Raw genomic sequence first — 18,253 nt, forward strand, 5'->3', positions numbered from 1 at the left:
TATTCTCTAAACTCCTCAAGTATCCCACCATCTTCCGATGCTCCAACACCGTCGCTTATCTGAGAAGAAAGTGTGCTCTTTACCAGAAGGACCACGGGAAAGAAGAGCAAGAATTTCCCATGCTCCATTTATTGCATTGTGCTCATCCTCCAGGTTGCCAGACAGATGCACTTGGGTACTCACCGGCTCCAGCACACTGAAGACACAGTCTAAAGCTCCACTTCCCGGAGCAGGATGAGTCAAAAAGCTTGGCTCTCAGTATTTTCTCTCATTTGGGGTGTTTCAGGAGCAATTTCTCCTCCCACATCTAGCCTGCCAGAAGCCAGAAGCCTAGTCTATCAACTCTCAATTCCCACCCAACTTTCCCACCTGTGCCCGCTGGTGCAGCTAAGATTAGTTAAATTCTGTGGCTTTAAGAAACAAACGCGGGAGTCCCGGGGAGGGGTTGGGCTTGGGGGTCTCGACCCCCCCCCCCCCCCCCCCCGCGCTGGAGAGATGGCTCAGAGGTTAAGGGCACTGACTGCTCCTCCAGAAGTCTCCAGTTCAATTCCCAGCAAGCACATGGTGGCCCACAAGTGATCTGATGCCTTCTTCTGGACATGCAGGCAGAGCACTGTATAAATAATAATAAATAAGTCTTTTTAAAAAACAAACAAACGCGGACTCCAACTTGTGAGTTCAAACCAGAGCAGCTCAGAACTTGGCTGACCTTAGCCGGAGGTCACCCACTCCGGATCTGGGACTAGAGCCTTATGAGGTCGAAATCCTAGGCAGAAATACGTCCTTTAACTCCGTGCACAGAGAGGTGGCCTTGGAATCCGCACCTTAAAGTGGCCTTGGGGTAAAGGTGGAATTGAATCCAAAGAACAAAAATTTCTTTGACACTCAAGCAGACAAGCGGCTTTAGGTCCCCCACGCTGAGGTGTCCGTGAGCCTTGGAGCATGAAAGAGGAAAGACCCTAGGACTGCTCGAAGGGCACCGCGCACCTGGCAGGAGGCGCAGCAGGGCAGGCGCACGGAACTGAACAGTGGGCGGGGCCGCTACGTCCTTGCCCTGGGAAACGGTCCCAGTCGCAAGCTCGCTGCTTGCCGCTGCGAGACACCCAGATATCATGGGGAAACTAGTGGCGCTGACCGTGCTGGGGGCCACCTTAGCCTTAATAGGGGAGAGGCTCCTGACTTTTAGGTGAGTGAACATCTCCATGGAGATGTCTTCTGCTCTCTTTCCTTTCTGGTCCAAGTTAGGTCAAGGAGAACCCGCTCCTAACTTCCTAGGCTGGTGGAGAGAAGCAGTTTTGGAACTTCGTTCCTTAATGCCACCCAATGAACTTCCTTTTGAGAATCATTCTCAGGGTTAGGGGCTGCCAGGATAGGAAAGCCCGCATTTGATTTCTGAAGGTTGGGTCGGTACCTTTTCCAGGTCTTCCGGTACTTTTCCCTAGAGAAATACCAAAGTCCTTTGGAGGTGCTGAACTTGGGGGGGAAGGGGAGGACCAGAGTTCCATCTGGATGTTTATAGATGACTCAGACACTGAAAGTGCTGGGTTACAGCTTGCGGACAGGAACTGGCTTGGAGGGTGGTTGACATTTTGAAAGTAGCAGATCCAGCAGTAACAGCCATTCCAGAATTGTCTCAAGCAAAGTCAGTTTAGGCTAAAAGAACTTTTTTTTTTTTTTTTTAAAGTCTTATTCCTAGGTGGGGCTAAGGCCTCTGCTTGTCTTGGTGTTGTGTTTACTCTTTCTCTAAGGAGAGGCTGGTCTCAGAGGTCCGCTGCTGCAATCTGTTCAGATGCTTGATGTCTGTTGGCAACAGTTTCTAGTCCAGCTTGAGAGTGTTTTCACTGTTGCACTTGCTCCCCAAACAAGTGCCAGAATTGTCAAATAGCAAATTTAAGGGTGGGACGGACACACACCACACATCTGTGTCTGGTCCAGCTAGGGTGACAAACAGCCCTCTGGTGAGTTACAATCACATTCTTAAATAGTACTTTTAATAAGGGATCAAAAAATCTAACTTCAGTCTTCTTGTATAGAGTTGAATAAATATTTTAAGTTCTACCTAGTATTTAGAGGATCATTTCACTGTAAAAATAAGAATACTGTGTTGAAAAGTAGTTTGGCTAATGGTTTTAATGGTAATCTCATCCATGAAGTACATATTTGTAAGGTAAGTCAGCATAAACTCAGTTGAAAAGAACGAAGTTAGAACAAAAGTTAACAGTTAAGGTCCTTGAAGACCTCATAGAAATTATTTTTTTCTCCCTGCTGGAGGAAAGAGGTCAAGAGAAAATAAGAGATAAAAGGAGGAAGTTCAGATTTATAATAGATAATACTTAAGAGAATGATGCAATGCTGTTTTGTTCATTTAAATGAACAATATTTTTTTAGTTCTGCATAGCATTAAGTGGGATCTTATATTTGGCATAGAATTGTGCTTTATTCTTTCAGCAGTAACTGTGACATTAGCTTGTGTAGGCACCGTGCTCATACGAGACCTATTACATAACTATAAACCAAAGGCGTTGCCTACATATCTGTTATGCCATCCATAAAAAAGAGGCATCAGCCAAGACATTTACCTCCACGTTGGTTTCTTCATGTTGATTTGTATCTTCTACAGAGCAAGAGTTACTACATCTCGAGAAATAAAGTCCATAGAACCTCAGAGCTGCCACCTGATTGCGGGACTTGGTAAGTATACGACAGGACCAAGAGGAGACAGCAGCCAAGTTATGACATTCCCTATTGCTTCCTGGTGTGGCTTCTGCATGCGACTTTGTCCAGAGTCCTCTGTGCATATAGTCTCCATGGGGCTTCCACAGACTAGCATCTAGATGACCCAGATGGCTCGTCTCAGCCTGTTTCCTTAAGGGCATTTCTCCATCCTCTGATGAACCTCACTTACTACTTCTTGCCTACTCTCTGTCTCGTGCCAATCTTGGTTTCAAGTATCTTTTCTATCAACACTTTCTGGCAAGCATTTCTGACATATTCACACTTTCCGCCTACCTTTTCTGTCTTTCAAAAATCTTAACCCCAGCTCGGCAGGCAGGTCTCCATCCTCTCAAACTGGAGGTTTTTTTTCCCCGTGACTGAAGGTAGTTTTGCTTATTTCCATTCAGACTTAACTGACAGACTTCCCAGCCCTGCCATTCCCCTTGTGGAACTCACAGCTGGCTCTGATAGCCTTCCCTACAGTGTGGCCCACCACTCTCTGGAGTCTTAGTTAAAAGCCTCAGGACCGTTGTTTTCCTCACTGTCTCTTCTGCTTCTACAGGGAACCAGTGGGCTGTAGTCTTCTTTGTGCCCACTGATCTCAACTAGTTGGCCCTGCTACAGTGTTCACTTGGCCGGCAAGCCTGCAGAACCCAGCTAGAGTCTGCTCCTCACTGTCCGAGGAAGGAGAATGTAGTCTCTGTCTTTCTCATCTTTGTTATGACATCCTACCTGCCCCATCCCCCACTCCCGCTGCTGCCACCATCGTGGCTCACTGAAGTCAGCCACAGATTCATCTCTCTCCTCCTCAGTCTCACAGTACTCTGAAACTCAGATTGATGACACACCTACTGCATAGTTTACTTCTGAAGTGGTGTTCTCTTTCATTGTCAGATTGTAAACTCCCTAGGGTCAAAGACATAATTTATCGGTATGAGATAAGATGGCTTATATTGTGATGTGAGTTTGTGTTTTCTTTTTCTTTCTCTATATATTAAAACAAACAAACAAACAAACAAAAAAAACAGAAAAAGAAATCTTTTACCTCCTACCTTGTCTTTTCTTTGTTGCTTTTTTTTTTTTTAAAGACCATTTCTCAAGTATCTCCAGCTGGCTTTGAATACTACATAGCCAAAAATGATCTTGAACTCCTCATCCTTTTGGCCCCATTTCCCAAAAGCTGGGATCACAGAGGTGCTCTACAGGATCCCGTTTGTGTGGCGGTGGGGACAGGGCCACAGGCTCGGCAAGCACTATATTAGCTGAGCTACCTCTCCAGGCTTGTTCCACGCCCTTAGAAATGGTTTATACTGCCAGATGCAGAGAAGAAGGAAATGACCCCACCTAGGTAAATTGGTGTTGTAGAAACCAAAGTGTTCAATGGATTCTACTAGGAAGAACTGAGCATAGGCAGTGTATATGGATTTCTGAGGCTGGTGGGCCCTGTCCACAACCCCACAGCATTCTGGGAAGGAGCAAGCCTCAGATGGAGCCTCACAAGGAATCTTCAGAAAAGCTGCACCTGTGCCCTTTGTGTTTCAGCCTAAAGGGACAAAGGCCTGTGTGTGACTCAGAAGTGACAGCCTCTTCAATATTTAAAGGACTGCAGGAGGTTTCCATTCTTTTTATTTCAAGACAAACCATCTAGGATCATGGTACAAGTCTTAGTAGACAACAGTGACTCAGGTTCCATTCCTTATCAGTCTCATAAAAGTGAGGTCCTTGGTTCAAGAGCCAATAAAGAACCAAAGACACACACACACACACACACACACAGAGAGAGAGAGAGAGAGAGAGAGAGAGAGAGAGAGAGAGAGAGAGAGAGAGAGAGAGAGAGAGAGAGAGACTAGCCAACAGCAAACAAAACCAAAACCATTTTTTAAAAAACGAATCAGACTTAATGTAATATTAAACATAAGGCAAGGTGACATTCATTCACTTGTTTACCAGAGCAGTAGTGGTCCCCAACCTTCCTAACACTGCAACCCTTTCATACAATTCCTCCAACCATTGTTGCTATTTCATAACTGTGATTTTGCTACTGTTAGGAATCATAGCATAAATATTCCTGGAGAAAGCAGTTTGCCAAAGGTGTTGTGGCCGACAGGTTGAGAACCATCAATCTAGAGAGTGATATGATGCTCACTGCACGTACATCTCTTAGACCATAAGCCTGCCAAGCAGTTTAGAGAAATAATTAAATTACAGGATTTTTGATGTCAAGTCCAAGTCTCAAATTATGTAAGCTGACTAAATTTTATAAACTAAAGATAGAGTTAATATTGTAAGCCATACAGCAATGCCCTGATTGCCTAAAGAGTTTAATAGGCTTAGAAAAGATTGGAAAAAAAAAATAACGTACCATGCTTTGCCTTTGTCACAGGTTTATATTTTATGTTTGAAGAACTGAACATGTTAGGATGATCACAGGCCATTCGTTAATAAGACAATGCTGGTGGTTATGTGAAAAACAAAAGCCCTGATGTTCCCACGGCAAAGGCACATGCCTGGCAGTGTGATGCTAAGTCCTTTGCAAGCACTTACTATATCCTCGAAGATCTATGAAGCCTGCATAGCATCAGTGCTCTGCGTAGAAGACACCGACACATAGAAGGACTTAGTTGCCTGATGCTCCAGATGCTCACCTAATTAGGGGTTGGAGTGGCTTTCTTCCATGCCTTTGCAGTCTCTGCTGATAAAATTGATTACTGGCAGCACAGTTTTAATATAGACGTTCCAGCACAGTCTTACTGCAACAGAAAATACTAATAGCTAGGTTATTACTAAATGGAAACTGACCAAAAGAAGGAGACTAGATACTTGAATAGAGATAGCTAGAAAGACAGTAGTCATGAGCCCTAAGTATTTGATGGTAGAAGGTTTTGTGTAGCAGTGGAGGAGCACTGAAGACCTTGAACAGGTCTTTTTTTTTTTTTTTTTTTTTTTTTTTTTTTTTCTGTTTTTATTCTCTTTACAAGTAGATGGATTTTTGTTATTTAAATTATTTTCATGTGTGTGTGTGTGTGTGTGTGTGTGTGTGTGTTTGGTTTACTGGAAATCATGCATATTTAGGCAAGGACCCTACACCTAAGCTATATCTCTAGCTCATTTTTTGTTTTTTTAACTTTGGGTCTTGTTAAGTTGCTCAGGCTTTAAACTTATATAGCTCAGTCATGCCTTGCATTTGTAATCTTCCTGCTTAGGCCCTGCAAGTAGCTGGGCCTCTGATACCAGCCTCAATTAAGATCAAACTTTTGAACTTAATTTAGAAGTGGGAAAAAGACTCGTTTTTGTTTGTTTGTTTGTTTTGTTTTTTGTATGTTTATTTTTCCTCTTGCCTCCTTCTTCCTCCTCGTCTCCTCCTTTGACTTTATTCACATACAGTCTTGCTATATAGCCATGGCTGACCTTCATCTCATGGCAATGCTCCTGCCTCATATTCCCAAGTGCTGAGATTGTAGGCGTGCTCTGCAGATTGCTTACAGGAAGGACTGAAAGGTAAAAATAATTCTCCCTTCAGAAATGCTCTTTTCCTTTCCTCCTTTTGTACTAACATTGCGCTTTTTCCAAGCCTATGAAGACTGAGAATTATTTTAACAAGGAAGCGATAAAGCATTTCTTGGCATCTAGCCAAAGCTACACTTGAAATACAAGTTTGCTGTTGTAGTGCTTTCTGGGGGCAGGATTATCAAGTTTGCAGCTTTGTATGTGCTACCTTTCAGCTTTCCTTTCTTTCTGCACCTTCCCAGTCTCTAAGATGTACTGATACGCCATCGTGAATTCCATTTGTTTACTTAGCTAAAAGTCATAAACTTTTCCACCAAGGTATAAAATATAATCAAATCTGGAGTGAAACTGTCTTGGGGTACTAACAGATGACTGAAGAAAGGAAGAAATTATTAAAGTGATGAAGTCACAGTAGGGTTGATTTGTTGAAATATTATAGGTACTTCTTTTTTTTTTAAGTTCTATTTATTTATTATTTATACAATATTCTGTCTGTACATGTGCCTGCAGGCCAGAAGAGGACACCAAATCTCATTATAGATGGCCACCATGTGGTTGCTGGGAATTGAACTCAGGGCCTTGGGAAGAACAACCAAGGCTCTTAACCTCTGAGCCGTATCTGCAGGCCTATAGGTACTTCTTACAGAGAGATGTAGCTGAGACTTTCGACCACAGCTGTGTATAGACTGAGGGAACACGCAGAAGACAGGGCCCTGTAGCTCTCACTCCCATTGCTTTCCCTGCTGTTGAGGTGCCTGGGACTTGTAGATTCCATATAGTCAAGGGAATGGAAGGTGAAAATGCTGTCAACCCAGGTGATGCTGCTTTTCCACATTGGAATGCAAAGCCCCAGCTCCTATGTGCTGCCGTAGGGGAAGCAAAAGAAAAGAAAACAGAACAATACACAGAACCCCCAACACTGCATGTTAGATCAGAGTGATGCTGTCGCTTGAGATACATAAACTGGTGTTTGGGAGAGAAAAGAAGGCAAAGCAAGATCACACAGCTCAGAGTGTCTTGTATAGCTGTTACTCAAGCAGCTAAACTGCAATGTGGACTAGGGCCTGATGAACCCCCTCTAAGCTGAAAACACTGCATTTCATCCTCCCAGTTCACAGAGCATTCCCAGGTGGGCTGCTCAGAGCATCTCTGTAGAGAGTCCTTCATTTCCCCTCATGACTGTGAGCAGCCCCTGCTGCTATGACCCAGGCTCAAGGGAGAAATGGGAAAATGGGAAGTCAGAAGCAAAGATAATGTTTCTTCTGAATGTCTTTCATTTTCATGACATTAGAAAGTTGAAATCTCCTCATCAAATCACTATAAACTGAGACTTAGGTCCTCAGATATCAAACTTATGTCATTTGACTCCAAAGGGAGACAAAGTTCAAATTACTAGCACGCTTGCTTAGTAAGTTAAACAGCTGGCATCAAGAGTGTCCGCAACGAAAAGGCAGGCAGTATATGGAACACAACATGGAATTAAAGCCAGGCCTTGTTCCCAGAAAGCTTTCGGGCTAGTAGGAAATTAACAAGCAGACACAGAGCACAGTGTGAAAAAATGTCATGGTAGAGTTGCCCACAGGCAGCAATATTTGCAAATAAAGATAGATGCTAAACCTGTGAAGGCTTTCAAAAGCTGAAACAGCGGCTTCGCACCCAGTAGTCCACTGGGGGTAAGGATGGTGTGAGAAAAGGCTAAATCAGGAAGGAGAGGAAGACATTCCCCTCTCTCTCTCTCTCTCTCTCTCTCTCTCTCTCTCTCTCTCTCTGTGTGTGTGTGTGTGTGTGTGTGTGTGTGTGTACAATGACTCTAGCATGATTCATAAACTACTCAAGGAAGCACCAATAGAAACCTAGACTGTATCTGGGGGGCGGGGCCAGGATCAATGGGGAACTGAGCCTAGGTCAAGGTGTAGATGGATTTGGATCTACACCAAGAATCGTGAGATTTATACGGCTAGCTCTATTGAACCTTCAGAAGGCTTTAAATAGGGGAATGATAGGGTCAGCTTGGCAGTTCCGAAGCATGACTGTCAGCACAGACAATGGGACAGGGGAGCAAAGCTGGCCCTTTAAGAAACCATTGTAGAAACCTGAGAATAGATATATGACAAACAACTGAAGCCCTGGGGGATGAGAGAAAAGGAAGGTGACAGTGATAGCTCCAAGTTCCCTGTTCTGGGTACCTGAGGATAAAAGTGTCATTCTTCGACATTAAAAGATGGGAAAGATAAAGGGAAGAAACTTCCAAATCTGTTTGGAGCTTGTTGAACATGAGAAACCAGGTGGTAGGCTCAGCATTGGGTGGTTGTAGAAGTCTGAACTTGTAAGAAGGACTTGATGCAAATTAAAGAGTGGAGAGCAGGTGAGTGGAAACCGGAGGCACAGGACCGGGCTGTTTACTTGCCCTGCCATGAGAAACAGGCAAGGGCAGAGAGACCTTCTTCTATATTCACAACAGAGTGAGAGAGAAAGGCAACAGGAAATCAAGAAGGGGTCATCAGAGAGGTGGGAGAAATATCAGAGGAGTAGCCAACCTGTGATGCCGAAAACCACTTTATTTGATGTGTGGGTTTTCCCAGTGTGTATTTCACTCCATATAGAAACAGTATCAATTTTTTTTTCAAGCCATCTGAACACCATTGGTAGGTACATCTCGATGAACCAAAATGCTCAGGGAATGGGAAACTCTGGTTAATTTTAGTTTTCAAATTACTACGTTGGGATTAGTTTCCCCCTTATCTCTGGCTACCTGCACCAGTTGCTTACCATTCTATTGGTTCAAATGTACATTTTCTTTGGCTTTGCACTGCTTTTCTTTTCCACATCCACCTATATTTTCTCCCAGTTGCTTAGTGACAACCTAGTAACCCATTTCCCCAGGTAACTGTTTCCCATGTGTTCCAATTATCGCGGATGTGTAACAGCCCCACACTTAGTGACTTTAAACAACAAGGCTGGCCATAGTGACACGCATCTGTAATTCTAGCCCTCAGGAAGCTGAGGCAGGAGGATCATGAGTTCAAGGCCATTCTGGGATACCCAGGGAGACCCTGTCTGAAAAACAAACATGAAAATTCTAGTTATTTTTTCTTACAACACTGGCAAGGCTTAGTGAAGGAAGAAAGTCCAATTGTTCCATTTGCATAGCGAAGATGTCTTCAGAGGTTGGTAACAAGTCACCTGGGATCCTCTGGCTTTTCACCCCAAGATACAGTGCTCTGTATCTTGGAATAACCAAACTTTTGTATTTCACTCCAGTCTCATGGTACACCCTTGAGAGAGGAGAGGGGGAAAGAGATAGGGAAGAAGAGAGAGGAGGTAGGAGGGAGAAAGAGGGAAGAAGGGCGGGGGGGGGGCGGAGAAGAGAAGGGAAGCAGAAACACAAGGAGGAAGAGAAGGAAAGAGAGACTGTACCATGGCTGTGACAGTTAGCCTCCGAAGTCACACGGTATTGTATTCATCCCATTTCACTTGTCAGAACAACTTCAAAGTTCCCCCAGGCTTGTGGGAAGAGTGTGACTGTCACGTCCTCAGAGGAGCATCTGACTGAGCTCTGATGTTTAGTTGGCCACATTAGATAACCATCACCTGCAGAGTCAGCCCCACTCCCATGTCTTAGGAGGCTGTCTCTCTGCTGGAAACCACCCTCTCCTCCGTCAGTGTTCACTCGTTATATACTTCTTTCCACAGAAAAATGCTCAAGGCTCTTAAGGATGCAGTGATCTGACCCAATTCTTCCTAAATGACCTGTTCTCCACAGCCTGTCCCAAGAATGATTATCACCCAGAACAACTATTCAGAGAGTTCTCTGGCTGTGCGGGTTTAGGCCTGCCAGGTTGTAGAATAGGGAACACTTGGCAGGAAGGCTCCTCAGTGTTGACTACATCTTCTCATTCAATAAGTGAAGAAGAGTCTTTTTGTGAGGAATAACACAGACTTTCTCAGGACACGTCCTGTGAGTTGTAGTTTAAAGAGTAAACCTAGGATATGGATTTCGTTTTATAGGGCAGTTTCTTTTGCACTCCCCCCCCCCCCCCCCGAACAACGGATTCTAAAGGAGAGTGTAATGCTTGTAGACAGAGACCCCAGAGATCTGATGGCAGCTATGTCTGTGGGTTTCCTAAAGTTACCGTAGTTTCCCAGGTAAACAGTCAGTCTGTTTTCCAAAATAACTGGAAAGTTCGGGCTATTGAGCTTCTTCATGGACGGCTGCTCCTCATCTTTGTGGTTATTTTCTGTTTTGTGTTTTGCAGAGAACGGCTCTGAAGATATTGATATACTTCCTAGTGGGCTGGCTTTCATCTCTACTGTGAGTATTTGCCAGCCGCTCCGATGCTCACCTCAATTGCTGTATGGACAGTGCATTAATGTTTCCAGCTTGAGATGCCAGATGGACTCCTACATGTTCATCCCACCTCTGGGTAGATCAGTCGACTACCTAAGCCAACCTGCAATCTGGAGGGCTAATTAGAACACCGCAGGCATGCCTAACTCTGGCTGCCTCATGTGGGCAGCTCCCTGTGGTCAGCTGCATGCTCAGCTTGGGGTGTTCCATAAATGTGTATTGATGTCCATTTGGCTCTCAGGCTTGTCTCCAGATCTGTCTTGTTGCTTCTCAGCTCCATCGCTATCTTACTGGGTAGCACTGCCATGGCCGGTACTCATCTTCTCACAAAGCCAATATTCTTGCCCTGCCTGCTTATGTGTAGAGCTCTGTAAATGTTCATGAGTTTAAAATCTATAGCCGGACTCCCCGCTATTCCCTTCAATGTGATTCCATGAGAAGAGATCAAACTGTACTTTGTTCTCAGTACCACCTTGACAAATCTTAAATGACCAGGGAGTTACACTAAGGAACTAAAAAGGTCAGTAAACAAAAGAACAGTGTGTTTATTACATGTTGGAGATTGTCATGCCTCTACAAAGCTAAAGCTAATAGTGCTATTGGAATAGGGCCTAGGATTTGTTGGGTTTGTGCTTGCTGTGTTTTCTAGAGACTGAAACCAGGAATGTGTGCATGTCAGTCATGAATTCTACCATCTACCTAGGTCCAGAGCTTGAGGTCCAAGATTTGAAAAAGTGGATTTACAATACTTTCAGAGTAGATTATTTTTATTGCTAGAATTGCATGTGAAATATTCTATTTTTCTCATACCGCCAACTGACGTGATTTTTAAGTCTTAATATATTTGGCTTAAAGCAAGGCATCCTCTGGGAACCACGATCTGAATTCCCAGGTTCATAAGTATGCAGAGTACAGTACAGGGGGAGTCTCAGCTGAATTTTAAGTGATGGGAGTCCTGATTGTCTTTCTTTGCTTTTCTGTCAATCTCAAAGATAAAACAAAACTGCCAGGAAAAGTCTCTTTTTCTTTGACCTCAATTTTCTATTGTCAAGTTTGATTTTCAGGGCTATGCCAAACGGACCTGCAAAAGTGATTATTCCCGTAGTTAGGAGATGCCATTGCTGTTAGGAGATGCCATTGCTGTTAGGCAGTATTTGTTGTTTCTACCGTGTGCCTCCCCCTGGCAGCAGAGGGTCAGAAATATTGTTAAAGAGAAAGGAAACATTCTCATCCCAGGCACCGTGTGAGAGATGTCAGCATCTCCTCCCTTTTCATCCCACTGTAAATGAGCAACTCCTACTTGGAGCTTAGCACCCATGCTCACTTGTTGCTTGGTTTCTAACCTTCCTGCATTCCTTTGTTATCCTGTTCTCCTTGACCTCTCCTGTGACCTTCTTGGCTCCCTTCACAAGGTTTAGAAGTTTCAGATTTAGATTAGGATTGCATGCAAATAGAAATCCTTAGCCTTTCAAAAGTGACAGAGGCTTTTCCCCCCAGCTCTGAGACTTGGCCTGCCTCATGGCAGAAGATTACTCCCATCCTCCCACTTTGCCAGTTCTATTTCTCAGTGAAACCTCCCTGGGGAGGTACTCAGATTCCTCAGCAAGCCTCCCCTGGTTCTGTTGCTGGATATGGATGGGCTATCGTGGGTACCACCCTATCCTGATATGTTCTTGTTGCAAAGTCCTTGAGTCGGCAACTTGGATGTGTTTGTTAACACTCTAGGCACCCAGCATAGTACTGAACATATGAAATCTGAGGATGAGTGGAGGCTGTGGAAGGTGTCAATGAATCTTCACACATACCTCCAATATATAGGGGGAAATCCGAAGCCTGCACCTCAAATCTGACTGTCACTACTCCCAGCGATGAGTGGTATGAATGGAACTGAACGTTGTTACTGGCATTCAGTAGGATTGCTGCCGCCAATTGTAACCCAACAGAATGCCATGAACAGAAACCTAAAACTTCTCCCAGAAATATTTCCTTAGCCCTCTCAATCCAAGCTAAGTTTATCTGCAGTGCCTTACTCTTGCTCTGTCAAATCTTATCTGCATTTAGAACTTTTGGTTTCTTTGTTTGGATGACAGAGTCCACATCTGTCTCCACAACAGCACGGTACCTAGAGATGTGCTTCCTTGAGACACACATAGACACACACCACACACACACACACACACACACACACACACACACACACATTTTTATGGTGTGTGTGGTTCAAGGCAACACAGATCTGTTTGTGTTGTCGCAGGAGGAGGCTATACAATGGATGAGGCAGGCAAATCGCTAGACATCCCTAACTAGATGTCCCTAACTAGACGTCCCTAACTAGACGTCCCTAACTAGACGTCCCTAACGTTTCCTTTGGTATTGCCATTCTTTGACCAAAAGAACTTACTGACAGATTATCTGTAGAGAGAGGAACGGAGAATTGATTTTTATGGCCTGATGGGAGGGTAACACTCTTAACTGAGAAGAATACATACCCACTAGACAGAGGTCCTGGAGGGACAATGATTGACTGGTTTTGACAAGGTAACTTGACGCTGACCTTAGGAAGAAACGGGGAATGTAAGCTACAGTACCAGAGACAGGTTTGTGTGCAAGCAAGCATATGTGAGGACCACTGGGGGACAGAAAAGTAACTGAAGCTTTATGAATGAAAGCTACAAGGAAACAGTACAGGGGAGAAAAGGGGCCTGAGGACAAAAGGAAGAAAAATCCAAGAGGCAGAAATAGAGACAGAAATTCTACCTCGGAACTCCACTTCTGACTTTATGACATGAAAGGAAGAGGCACATTACAGTGTCCACGATTCCCGGGCTGTGGCTAGAGAAAGGGCTGCCAAGAAAGACACCTTGAGACTGTAGCAGGGCTGTAGAGATGTGCTTCTACAAAATACCGGAGGCAGACTGTTGATTTCAGAGAAAGAAGAGTTGGCAGAAATCAGGCAATAAGGTGAGGTGGTGGGTAGGGGGATATTTCTGAGAAATTTCAGGTGAAACAAAAAGATAAATACATATTTGAAGGAAGGAAGGAAGGAATTATTTATTTTGAAGAATGAGAAACAGGAGCAAAATTCCAGGTCACTGAAGAAGTCACTAATGACAAATAAGGAATAAAGCGAGATGGGGTGGGAGTGCTGTGGAACAGGGGATCAGGAGAAGAGGTAAAAGACTTACCAGAAAAGCAGAAGGTACCTCATCCTCAAGAAAAAAGGAAGAAGAGAAGAGCTGAAGGATCATCCACAGGAAGGAGCCAGAGGCAACTGTCACTCATTGCTATGATGTTTCCAGAGAAGTGGGAGGTAAATTGTCCTGCAGAGTGATGTACAACGGAGTGTGTCCTTGACGAGGTAAAACACATTTAGGACCCCTGTGTGCAAAACAGAATGAACTATCTATTGACAATGAACAAGGACTCTAGTGGTCAATGTTGACTGTGCAGATGATAATGGGATGGACTAAGAATCCTTCAAAGTGACTTTAGACGACTCCCTCTTCTCTTTATAATCACCCTCCCTGTAGTCTTTAATATAATATATGGAGAATTTCATACAATTTAGTTTTATCATCTTCACTCCCACTCTTCTCCCCAATTCTTCCCATAGCCATACCCCTTCTCAACTTCCCACCTCTTTCTTCTTTTTAATATCACAAGAGTTTCAATTTGTGTCACCCGTAAACTCATTGGTGTGGGACCATCGTCTACTGCAGTTCGGTTGATTCACCAGGGGCCATGGTCTTGAAGAAAACTTAACGAGAATGCCCCGCCCCATCCCAGTTGTCTCTGTGGAGTGGAGGAGGGTGGGGATGGAAACAGGAGGGACCGGGTGTGGCAAGGATAGAGGGAGGATGTCCTCCTTCTAAGAGCTTGGCCAGGCAAGAAAGGCAGAGAGCAGATTCATCCAAGAAGCAAATGGTTCAGCCTCTTTAGAGAGGTTCTTTACTTGGTGAGGACAGAATCTAAGAGTCAGGCCTAGTCCATCCTTCCTTTAGGCATGCTGGGAAGAAGGGAAATTAAAAAATGAAAGGTTCTTCCTCTGATGGCTTCAGAGACCTCCTGCCAAAAGCATTGAAGTATAACATTTGGAGGAGGAGGGTTTTAAGAAAAACTTCAAGGAGGCTGGAGAGATGGTTCAACGGTTGTGCTGGTTTGCGGCGGCTGACGCTATTTATGACTAGTGGAGGGATAAGACCAGTAGGATTAGACCACACGCCCCTTCTCTGTTCCTGAAACTATCATGCATTAAGATTGTAAAGAATCTGAGCTATCATAAAGTTCAGTTGCTTCATTTTATAAAAGAAGACCTCAAGGCCTAGGCAGACCAAGGGACTTTAAGAAAGCAAACACCACTTGTGCCCTGCCATCGTAATCTGCAGCTTAATTCGTTCTAAATTAAAACTGCTTCCTCATCTCAAAGGTGGCTTTTCCTGTATTCACAGCAAAGGAACGACATTACTGACCACCCCCACCCCCAGATGAGATAATGGCTGTAGTTGACAGAGTGAAATATCCCCCCAAATCAAAATGAACTGCAGAACCTGGAACATTCTGGTTTGATTTTTGAGATTTTGGCTTCCATATGAAAAATACCATTTAAATATGCATGTGTGTAGACTGACTCTCTGTTTCTAAAGGGATTAAAATACCCAGGCATGCCAAGCTTGGCACCAGACAAACCAGGAAGAATCTTCCTGATGGATCTGAATGAGCAAAATCCCAAGGCGCAAGTGCTGGAAATCAGTGAAGGGTTTGACAAGGACTCACTGAATCCTCATGGGATCAGTGCTTTCATCGACAAAGGTAAAGGCCAATGGCTAAGAATAACAGAATTGGGAAAAGAAGATGCCCTACTGCTCAGCATTCATTCCAAAGGTGTAGGGCAGGTGCCATGCCACCAGAGAAATGTACACAAGCTTTGCAAAAACGTCAGTGTCCACAGGAAGCATTTTTAAACGTTACCCTCACCAAGCCCCCCCCACCCCCGCCATGGTTCCTTTTATCCACTTTTCTTATTTGACTACCATAACCTGTTTGAATACTGATCTGTAAAATCAAACATATAAATGAGAGGCCCTTTGAAAATAATAATATAACACTCAAATTCATACACTAATGGAAAAATAGATAAATTCAAATCATGGAAATTGAAACCCCAACTTTGTACCTAGAAATACTGCCAAGTAAGTGAAAAAAAACCCAAAGGTTGACAGATAATATCTGAAAAATAATATGTCTGACTCAGAGCTTGTTCTCAGACTGTCTACGTGAGTCTCACAACTTGTCTTACTGTTTTATTAATGTGAAAAGACACCATGACCCAAGCAAGTTTGGGAGGACAGGACTTATTTGGTTTATACTTCCGTATCACTGTTTACCACTGAAGGAAGTCAGAGCAGGAACTCAAATAGGGTAGGAACCTGGAGGCAAGAGCTGATGCAGAGGCCATGGAGGAGTGCTGCTCACTGGCTTGCTTGTCATTGCTTCCTCAGCCTGTTTTCACGTAGAACCTAAGACCACTAGCCTATGTATGGCACCACCCACAAAGGGCTGGGCCATCTTCCATCAATTACTAATTAAGAAAATGTCCTACAGTTAGATCATATAGAGGCATTTTCTCAACTGAGGTTCCCTTCTTTTCAATGACTCTAGCTTGTGGCAAGTTGACATGAAACTAGCCAGCACACAACTCAACATCCAAAAGACAAATTACCCAATTTAAATGTGGCCAGGTATCTGAATAGACATTTCTACTATGAAAAGAAACAAATGGTCATTAAGATGTTAAAAGATACGTGGCACTGGTGACCATTTGTGAAATGCATATCAATTCAAAATAAGTCACTTCTTCATATCCATAAGGATGGCAATAATAAAAGAGCAGGAGCTTGCGTCCAGCGCAATGGGTGACAGTACTTCTTCTTCAAGCATAGACTCGAGTTTGAATCCTCAGTACCCACCTACAAGTCAGGTACGGCTGCTTATGCCTCAAACTCCAGTATTGAGAGAGGAGACAAGTGGATCCTCAGAGTTCACCAACCAGCCAGTACAGCCAAAACAGTGAGCTTCCAGTTCAGTGAGAGACCCTGTCTCAAGGAAATAAAGCAGAGAGTGACAGAGACAGACATCCTAGTGTCCTGCTCTAACCTCCATGTCCACTGATGTGCATGTACCACACGTTTACACACTGCTACTGCTACTGCCACCACTGTACACACGTGTACATGTGCATGTGTACACACAGACACACAGACACACACACAAACAAGACAAGGAATGACAAATGGAAGCAAAGATGTTGAGAAATTGGGCCTTTTTGCTGGTGATACTGCGAAATGGCACAGCCACTTTAGGAAATCGTCTGTCAGTTCCAAATATGGTGTTACCATGTGACGTAGCAGCTTTGCTCTGTGTTGTGTCATCAGCAGACCTGGAAACACTTCTGTACAAACACTCCTACATGAACGTTCATGGCAACCCTTCTCCTAAGACCCACACGCCCACTAACCGATGAGCATCGTTTGATAATAGAAAGAATGGGCTGGGGTGTATGCTAGGACACAGACGCCCATGGAAGGATTTAGTCCCTGGGCAGGGGCTGGGAAGGAGGGAAAATGGAGAGGAATAGCTAAACAATGGGGACTTTATTTGGGGGTTGATGTAAATATTCTGGAGCAAAGTACAACACGACGACTGTCCTAAAACTCACTAAATGTTACACATTTCAAGACTAAATTTATTGGCATGTGACTCATGTATCAAGAACCTACCCCAGAGACAAATCATGTATCATCAACTCTAAAAGTAGCAATCTCTTATGTTCTTTGCTTGTTCATAGCCCATAATTCCAAACTATTTTAAATGTAATACATTTGTAAGTCCATTGAACACATAGGTGACGCTCTAGGAAGTAGGCATCCCCCTGCTCCAGCATTCCTCGTTTCTACTTACTAGTTTTTACCCCTGTTTTCTTCTCTAGTTGTAGTCATCATAAATGTGTATATAATGCATTCGTTACTGGAATCTGAGAGTCAAGAACAATGACTGAGACGGAATAGTTATGGAGAAAACATGCTATTGGTGAGCAAGTGACTATGGATATTGAAGGGTAGGGCAGCTTTATTCATACTCCATTTAATATGGTGGAGAAGCTGCACCCACCGTACTGCATCCCACAAGAGTCTGTTTAGGGCCTAAAACCCACCCCATGTTCTCTTGGCAAATGCTGGTCCCTATAACACAGCACGATCAGACAAAGGAAAGATCCACCTGTCACGGAGCAGCTCCGCCTGGTTGGCATTGAACAGCCTAATGTGTTCAGGGGCCCTAAGGGTAAATTCTGTTTGCCAGGACTCAGCCCTGCTCCATTACGTGTTTGGTAACAACGTGAAGGAAGTGAGTAGGAACAGCAAATAGGGAGTAGGTTTCACAGTGAGAGAATGCGGACGGGACCAGTCCCTCAAAATTCAGACCTACACCCTCTTATAGGTCGGTAAAGGCCACCCCCTTCAGTCCTGTTTACAGCAATTTACATTCCAGCATGGAAAGAGGAGGGTGCGGACATTCTTGAGGTTGGCAATGCCCAGATTTAGCCGGTTTGTTTCCTTTGGCATGTTTACTTTACATGTCCACTGAGTTCACTAAAAGTTGTCACTCAACCTCAGGCATTTGCCTTGT

At 44.0% G+C, this 18,253-nt stretch overlaps 1 protein-coding gene across 1 annotated transcript in view; it reads left to right on the forward strand.

The window, feature by feature from the left end:
- Window positions 1-921: 921 nt before the first annotated feature.
- Window positions 922-18,253, forward strand: part of Pon3 (paraoxonase 3) — a 28,756-nt gene continuing 11,424 nt past the window's right edge. Inside the window, exons 1-4 of the mRNA XM_051151967.1 lie at window positions 922-1,186; window positions 2,621-2,691; window positions 10,479-10,534; window positions 15,214-15,379. Of these exons, the coding sequence (XP_051007924.1) occupies window positions 1,113-1,186; window positions 2,621-2,691; window positions 10,479-10,534; window positions 15,214-15,379 (367 nt within the window). The 5' untranslated portion in view covers window positions 922-1,112. The remainder of the gene's footprint in view (window positions 1,187-2,620; window positions 2,692-10,478; window positions 10,535-15,213; window positions 15,380-18,253) is intronic.

Source organism: Acomys russatus, chromosome 10 (genome assembly GCF_903995435.1).
Source record: "Acomys russatus chromosome 10, mAcoRus1.1, whole genome shotgun sequence".
Taxonomy (NCBI): domain Eukaryota; kingdom Metazoa; phylum Chordata; class Mammalia; order Rodentia; family Muridae; genus Acomys; species Acomys russatus.